Source organism: Coffea eugenioides, chromosome 1 (genome assembly GCF_003713205.1).
Source record: "Coffea eugenioides isolate CCC68of chromosome 1, Ceug_1.0, whole genome shotgun sequence".
Lineage (NCBI taxonomy): Eukaryota > Viridiplantae > Streptophyta > Magnoliopsida > Gentianales > Rubiaceae > Coffea > Coffea eugenioides.
Window position 1 is genome coordinate 46,850,770 of NC_040035.1, and position 8,672 is coordinate 46,859,441.

The 8,672-nt window shown below is 38.6% G+C and overlaps 2 protein-coding genes across 3 annotated transcripts; one reads left to right on the top strand and one right to left on the bottom strand.

The window, feature by feature from the left end:
- Positions 1–123: 123 nt before the first annotated feature.
- LOC113776097 lies at positions 124–4,443 on the top strand. 2 transcript variants are annotated; one of them, XM_027321178.1, is made up of 3 exons: positions 124–559; positions 957–1,054; positions 3,217–4,443. In XM_027321178.1, exons 1-3 carry the CDS (start codon positions 416–418, stop codon positions 3,776–3,778), a joined length of 804 nt encoding a protein of 267 aa, XP_027176979.1. In that variant the 5' UTR covers positions 124–415; the 3' UTR covers positions 3,779–4,443. The 2 variants fall into 2 exon arrangements, with proteins under 2 accessions (XP_027176979.1, XP_027176987.1); XM_027321186.1 differs by having other exon boundaries at positions 957–1,030.
- A 289-nt stretch (positions 4,444–4,732) lies between these two features.
- On the bottom strand, positions 4,733–8,672 carry LOC113777405. Its single transcript, XM_027322454.1, has 6 exons — positions 8,416–8,672; positions 8,237–8,321; positions 7,145–7,289; positions 6,651–7,016; positions 6,304–6,563; positions 4,733–5,330 (listed from the first exon to the last, which is right to left on the bottom strand). Exons 1-6 carry the CDS (start codon positions 8,456–8,458, stop codon positions 5,078–5,080), a joined length of 1,152 nt encoding a protein of 383 aa, XP_027178255.1. The 5' UTR covers positions 8,459–8,672; the 3' UTR covers positions 4,733–5,077.

Genomic DNA, 8,672 nt, shown 5'->3' on the forward strand with positions numbered 1-8,672 from the left:
AATAGATAATTGTGATAAATATATTTTTTTGTTAATTGCACACACGTTGGAGCGTGTTTTAAGCACTAGTAAATATGGATTGGACCAAATTGGCATGTGGGTTTAACCGGTGAAGAACGAAGATAAACATCCTCGTGCAGCGGCACGTAACAGAATTAGAAATTGACCATTCACTCCGATCAACTATCCTTTTCCTCACTCCGATAGGACCGCCGGAGTATCTATTTGTTATGGTTCTATCCTATATTCCGTTTTGTAGTCATTACTACATGGAATAAGGTGGTTATTGAATCTTTGTTCAGAGCGGTGGTCAAGAACGAGATTGCTACAAACAGTAACGAAGTTAGTGCTAACTTGTAACTTCGTCGTAGCAGTGGCTGGTATCTTTCAGGATGTAAAAGGGAAATTACTTGATATGGGTTCGGAAGCGAACTCCTCCTCCTCTGCGTCATCGGCGGCGGTGGCGGCAGCGGGGTCTCCTAGTGGGAAACGAAGTAGAGATCCCGAGGACGAGGTTTATCTTGACAATCTCCATTCCCACAAGCGTTATCTCAGCGAGGTCAATCCATTACTATCTCATCCTTTTCTTCTGCATTCGTTATCCTTTCTTCATTTGATTGATGCCGGATTATTCAAGTTCCTCTGGAATTAATATGCGTACTCTTGAAATATTTCAAATTATTATTTTTCCAAATAATATTTGGGGACAGAACCCAATTCTTGAAATCTATGTGTACTTTTGATACCTCGAAACATCAAACAATTTCATTTTCTGAATTTGAAATGGATGAGAAAAATTCTTTTAGATGACTGGATTTGTCCTCCTGTAATTGATATTTCAAGATTCGTTTTGTGGTTTGATGGCATTATGAATTGGAAGGTGCCTTCCTTCCTGCATTGGTGGATTTCAGTATCCTGGCTTACCTCCATGAAAATAAAAATTGGGACTTTTGCAGATAATGGCCTCAAGTTTGAATGGGTTGACAGTTGGTGATCACCTGCCTTATAATATCATGGATTCCCCTGCAAGGTCTGAAAGCATTTTCTATTTGAGGTACTAATTTTTATTCCTTTTGTTCCCTGATACTTTTAATCTGGCACTTGGTTGTTTATTGTATCTGCCTGTTTATCAGTTCAGCTAATTTAATGATATGGCGACTAAGCTATTCTACAAGATACTCTACTAGTTTAAGAATCTGCAAAAAAAAGGGGTGGGGCCGGGGGGGGGGGGCGGTCATCCCCCTCCTTACCACCTTACTCTTTCCCCCCTGGGTCTATAATTGTTCGCAAGGTCCTCAAGTAGTGTACAAGAATTGTTGTTGCCTACAGGCCCTATACCATTCATTTGCTAGAATACTTTGGCATGATGATGTAGGATTTATATCGTTAGCATAACATATGCTGCACTTAGTTGTGAACCTTTCCTTTTGGTAAAATACTTTGGTGTAATGATGTGGGAATTATATTGGTAGCATACCACATGCTGCTTGGTTGTGAATCTCATTTAATTTATTTGACTAAAGTCTATGTTCTGCAAACCAAACGAATCTTTCTACTGGGTAACATGTTTTCGAGGTATATCAAGAGGGATAAAAAGGATTACTAGTTTCAAATAAAGCTGGAAGAGATTAGTTATGTCCGCGAAGAAGTGGCTTTTCGGATCATATACTAGCTACCAGCTAGGCTAATAGTTCTACAGTGGGAAGACAAACAATGGGGAAAATAAGGGTATTGAAGGATGCAATTGTATCAATGAATGATGAATCTAGTTACAACAAAGAAGAGCTACAGTTAATGTTGTATGGTTGGTTCTTCTAATTCAATTTGCATTTGTCAGGTTGGTCTATCAAATCAAAGTAGGTTAGAAGCTGTCTATGTGGAAGAGATGATCACTATTCTGCTTCTAAAGTTCCCGTGAGCCTCAATATTCATGCCTCTTTTCTGAAGATTTAAGCTGGCTTGTGAAAATTGGATGGATGAGGTTTCTCTCAAGTATGTTATTATCGATCTATTAGTATATTTGTAGTTTAAAACAGTCTTTCAGTTTGCAGTCTTTTGGGAAGCTCACTACTTATTCAGTGCAAGAGAGTCCTGTGCTAAAACCCTCCTGTCTTTCACAAGCTCTCCATTCAGTGGAATTTTATTAATCAAGAAAATTTTGTATGGTGATCTATATGCCGAGAATCAAGCTCTTTCATATTGTTCAGGAGGTTTAGTTTATTCCTTTTTATATAGTCTCCATTTCGAGTAAGGTGAAAGAGGAGGGCTTGAATCAGATCAGGCTGATAGTTACTTTCTGCATGGACAGTACTCAGCCTAGACCTCCCTTGCTTGAATTCTATCAATGCAAAGAAGATGGATCACTTAATATTAGTCTTCGCTAGTACTGATGTTTCCAGTTATTAGGTGTTAGTTGTTAGACATGTTGTCCTCTTAATCATGGGATTAGCTTATCAAGCTTGCATGACATATCAGCTGTACTAACATAGCTAAAATTTCGGCTTTCGACAATTAACTTACCCTACCATTTGTAGGAGGCTAGGCACCTGTAATTGCTTATGAATCTTTAGAGGAGAACTGCAGAAAAGCAACTACCTAGGATAGCTTTCATTAGCACCATTTGGCGAGCATAATGGCCATACTGAGCATATTTTGAAAGTCCTTGAGAAGGGCTTCACCTGTACCTACTTCATTAAGAGGGGATGGAGGTTAAGGTGGTCTTCTGGCTGAAAAATGTGATGTCAGTTTTAATATTTTTTCAACCTCTTTTTATTGAGGAGCGTTGATGTTATTGCTGAAGGAAATCCATCGATGTAATGCGACATGAAAGCTTTCGAATTACACATCCTATGAACAGTCAATGCCAGCAGAATGGAATATCTTGGGACTGTAATTCTTCCCAGCTTAAAATGCATCAGATTTCTTGAAATGCTAAAAGGTTTTCTCAATAGTTGATCTGGCTGATGCACTTAACCCCTTGGGAACCTGAATTCCATTGAATTTGAGAAACTCCAAATTTTTTACTGAGATCTTTAGAAAATGTACCAGGTTGAATTAGTGGTTATGTTGTAACTTGTTTGTACCATTATGCCATTATCGTCACACTGGCATAAGCTGCCATGAAGGTAACTAAAATATTATTTTATGCCTCTTTAGCTTTGGTTGATTCATTAATATGCGCATGCATGAATCCCGTCTTTATTTGATCCATTACAGGGATGAGATGTCTTTGGAATACTCTCCCATGTCTGAAGATTCTGATGACTCTCGGTACTATGAAACTTCTATCAATACTTGTTCGGCTCAGCCTGAGAGCAGACCAACCAGTCCTGTATCGCCTTATAGGAACCAAAGACAGCTGATTGGGGTTTCTTCAGGCCTTCCCACCACATCGTATGCTGCACATAGTTGTCCTTCTGCACCTGCCACGTCTTCACAATCTCGTCAACGAGGCTCAGATTCTGAGGGTCGTTTTCCATCATCACCCAGTGATATATGCCACTCTGCAGATTTGAGGAGAGCTGCACTTCTACGTTCCGTGCAAATGAGGACACAACCTTTAGGGTCATCATCATTTGATCCACCATCGAGTTCAGTTCAGGAGCCTGGGCATAATATGGAAACAGAAGATCGCCCATGTTCTTATATGAAGTCTTTAGTAGATGATACGGGATACCAGATTGAAGAATGCTCCCCATTGACGATAGAGCCTAAAAACCAGGAAAAATCTTGTGGAACTTTTAACACGAATTTGAGAAGAGACGATCCTGGGGAATAAATTACAGACGAGTTGATGAACTTTCTTGGACTTTCAATGTCCACACACGTGGGGAAGGCCAAGTCTGAAGATTGTTTCTGCTCGTTTGGGTCGAACAAGATGGTGTAAACGTTACTCCTCATTTTAGTCAAAGTAATTGAATTCGTTGCAAGAAGGGGCGAAGTGGCAAGGAGGGGAAGTGGGAACATGAGAGTACAACTTTCATCTTACAAAAACAAGGTATAATGGCAAAGTATTTTCGAGAAAAAAGATAGAGAACCGTCTTTTGACTATTCTGCCAATTTTTAGTTATCAGATTTTCCCCTTCCTTGGATAAGAAGGATGGCAGTTAATTCCAATGGCCACAAACAGTAAAGGCAGCATTGATGGAAGGGGAGTGCTTCTAACGACAGATTTATGATCACTCATTCAGGACATATATCTCTTTTCCTTAGAAGCAGGTCTTCAGGATTTTTCTCTGGTGTTTCCGCAAACCGGTAGTCTGGAAAAGAAATGCATTACTAATGGTCTGCTTTTGGGTTTTCGCCTGTTCCCCACATTGACATTACTACTGTTTCATTCCATTTTTATTTTTTCTCCTTTAGCTGTTGCTTATCGTGTCATGGTGGCAAAAGGACTTGGGGACCGTTTGAATCTTGCACTTTATTCTCAAGGTAAAAAAAAGATGCTCCTTTCATTCCAGTTTGATGGTCTTGATTTTCTTTTTCTCTCACAAAAATTAGTTAACTTTATTGAAAAAATAAATCTTACCTAATGTTTTCTTAAAATACCCTTACATTAATTTAGGAATATCACTAATCACTATACTTTTACATTAAGTATAACAGCAATAATGATGATATATTGCATCATTCAAGACAGATATCAAAGCAATTTTTGTGACTGTATTAAAAAAGATATCAGCATGTGTTGAGTAGAACGATTTTGCTCACTTATTTACTCGTAGAAAAGACATAAAAAATCCACTAAGAATGTGCAATTGGATTTGAAAAGTATTGAGAATTGAAAGGCGGTTCATAGTCGCTCTAACCTTAACAAGCATGGTCGAGGATGCTCGAGCTAGCGTCATCCCTTAAATATTTAAAAGCAAATAAACACGTTGTGCCCCTCAGAATAATGCAACTGCATTTTTCTTAGTGGCACTATGATGAATTAATCACGCAGTAACCTGACTCAGCAATGATCAAGTCCCTATTCAAGGTTAGCAGATACCTTGTATGATGCAAACTCGAAGCATCAGAATTTGCATCAAAATAGATGTCATAACACCAGAATACCTCGGGGCAACAAAAGCAAAACTCAGTCAGTTTGACTTGGATTACTCATGGTAGGCAACCCTTCAAGGTGGAGTATTCCAAGATGCAGAAGCTGCAAATCCTCAGAGTACACTTTCATACAATCCAATCGCCCTTTCAATTCAAAGAGGCGATTATTCATTAGCAATCCCAACTTGCTTTTGGCATCCTCTCTCTCCATAATCATACTTGAGGTAGTGTTACTTGAAAGTTGGTAAGCAGACCAGCAATAATCATCAATTTTCATGCCATTTAACCTAGCAACAGGGAGAAAGAAAGCACATTTTCAAACTTGCTCATACTGAAGCAATGAAATAGAAGAATCTTTAAATGATAAAGATAGCTGAGTATCAATAAGGTTGCACCATTTCTTTAGTCAGAAGAAAAGTTGCACTTGGGACGAGAAGGAAAAAAACTAATGAAAACGAATTTCACTCTTTAGCAAGTCTGTTGTAGAGTTCTTCCAGACAGCAACACAATAAGATAACTACTTTAGCAATCTCAATTCCTCTTAATGGCATCTCTTCATCAGAAGAATTTGTTCTCGTCTAACAAAGATGAGAAGGAAAAGCGGATAGGTAAAGGAGGCTGCCAATGATTCACATCCAACTCAGTCTAAAAAGCTATATTCCCATTACACTCACGCATACCCTCTCTCTCTATATCCATTGGATTGGTAGGATTTCTTTTCTGTCTTTTGTTTTAAAAAAGAGCAGGGTAGAAAGTGATCGATTATAAGTATCCCTACCAACATGCGACATAAACAGCCCCTAAGTTAAGATCATGGTGTTAGAATGAGCAGCATGGAAACAGGCAAGCATGCTGTTCATTTTAATTTACCAAAACCTTCAATACAGAAAACAAACTACACAACTTGGTATTCTTGGTGCAACAACAACACAAATTCCAGAAACTCAAATTCGGTATCTAAAATGGAAAGTGGAGTTTTATATTGTCAATATCTAAATACGTTTCAAGTATTCAACTAAATGCTCCAATTTTCAGAGAGTACTACGAGCACATAATCCACTTACTCTCCAAGTCCATCTCTACTAATGTCTCTACCAACTTGATTTATTCTACTGAAATTTGAAATTTTCCAAAAGCATGGAAGTGAACACTGGCATGGAGGTGATCAAGTCAATCTAAGCAATAACCATGCGATGGACAAAGGACTTAGAGCAGAAAAGCATCAGAAAAGCCTTAATACCAATTTGTAGCTATACTTGCCTTTTTACTATAGTTTGCAGCTCTGCGTCATTCTCCACTCTAAAGAAGGCATCTACAGCATCCTTACCTGCCTTAGCCAATCCCTCCAGTGCACCAATTGACTTACAGATAGTATGGATTGTTGGATCAGTAGTCTCTTTGCCAATCCCCTGAATTCGGATGCTAACTATCTCTGGGGAATGTAAAGGACGAATTGAAAGATGAACACTCTCAACTGTAATCCCACCAGCCAAAACCGCTCTCATGCTTGATTCTGAATTCTTCAAAAAAGTCCAACTGTACAATCAGTGTGCATTCTTACGTTGAAAAATGAAAACTAACCAAACTGAAAAGGTAGCAACTTAAACCTCAAAGTCAACAACGCAACAAGTAGAGCCATCAGGGGAACTCCTGATACATGCACCAGAAATCTTTCCAAATGTTGAAATTGCTTGAACCAGATCAGAAAGGCTAAGAGTTGAAGGAACATTCTGAACTGAAATAGAGCAAGAACTATCCTTTCTCCCCTTCTGGTTAACGAATGTTGTACTATGTACTTGTAAGGAACCCTTGTGGTTAACTGCTAAGGTAGAAACATCATTGTTGTCCTGAAGTTTGAAGTTTGACGTTTGAAAAGATTTATGAAGATTTAGGTTAGTATCCTTTATGCCCGATCTACATTCTGCAGGAAAAGGCCTGCTCAGTGATGCTTTGCCTCCAAAGTCAGTTTTACGCTGACAAACAGAAGAACTTGACGATTACAACACATAGAAAACCATTCAAACCATCCACAGAGTGGCTCTGCATGCATATTACAATTGAAATATGAATCTAGCAGACTAGTCTATGAGTATGGGCATACCAAAAAAGGTTCTACTTTCTCTGTGACCAATTTCAGTGGCATAGCAGCATTTCCAGCCACAGGTGGGCCTAATTCTGAGAAGTCATCTTCGACAATGGAAGTATGCATTGCCCTGACTGGGCTCTGAAGTCCTAGGTAGCAGAACCTGGTCAAATTTGAAATGCAAATTATCCAGTTTTCAAGAGAAAAAGTTGATTTGCTAATCAAATAATGTTGCAACTCAATAATCAAAGAGATGCCATTACACCATGCCATTCAAATGTTTAAATAGAGCAAGAATTGCAAGATAAGTGTTATGAAACTAACATGATACCCAAAAATGTAAAGACCATAGACTTGTGGTAGATGCAATTCCAGAAACTAAAAAGTCTTATGTTTAAAAAAAACAAAAACAAATATTGTCAGAACTAAACACATAGATTTATCAACTCGTTTCTGATTGTAATCAAACTGTAAGCGGTGACTTTGGTAAGTACTGTGTAAAAGTGGTATGGATGGATATAGCTCCCCCTAAAAGACCATTATAACTCTATGAACTTAATTGACTTCATTTATTGATCCACAAGCAGCTTAAAAGAATTTAAATGGCTTATATTCATCAGAACACACAGCCGAAGCAGTATATAAGTAAGCTGAGTGAGATGATTCAGACCTAATAAACATGTAAGCACGGTGGAGTCAAAAAAAGAGAAGGTTTTTAACTGGCTAATCTGAGGACCATGCGCTGAACTGCCAGATTTAGACCTTTATGCCCTAGTAACTACAAATTCGAAGGAAATGAGAAAGCAGCAAGTCGCATTATCAAAGCCCAAAAGAATGCGAGAGAAATGTAAGAAATAGATAAAGATGAAAGTCAGAATAGAAAATTGCATCCAGCATTAAAAAGCTTCCTCTCATAACCAAGAAATAAATCCAGTCGTACATTTACTTCCACTCCTAGAAACCTCATTCAGTACATCAAAGCAGAGATTCCATTGAATTGTATAGAAATTCAGTGCCGTCGCATTATATCCACCAATCAATTTAACATGAGTAAGGGATATATATGTTCAGTACTAAAAGGACAATTAAACGAAATGGACATAAGTTTACCTGCTCACAAAATGGCATCTTCCATTGAAGGTGGGGAACATTGAAGCAAGCGAAATGGATTTACAAACGTCTCTTCTCCATTCACCTGCAGTAGGTGGCTAAAGTGTGAGTTTATGGATTTTGGGGCTACTAGTACTAGCATTCATTTACTCCGCACTTAACAAGGAAAAGAGCCGAACCAACGAGTAGCGGATAAACTGAAGCAGCGAGTCTCGACTTCATTGGGTATTGGAGGCAGGGCCTGGAGTGTTGAGTTGTATACTTACAAAAGATGGATACCCAGACACAAACTTGCTCTCTTGCCTTGCCTCGGATACTGATCGGAAAACACCATCAACTTTGCTCACCGCCAACATATTATTTCTGTCGCCCTAAAATCTTTCCCTCATCTTTCTTTCTGGTGTTCCAGTTGGAGGCGCTCGATATATCCCTTTTT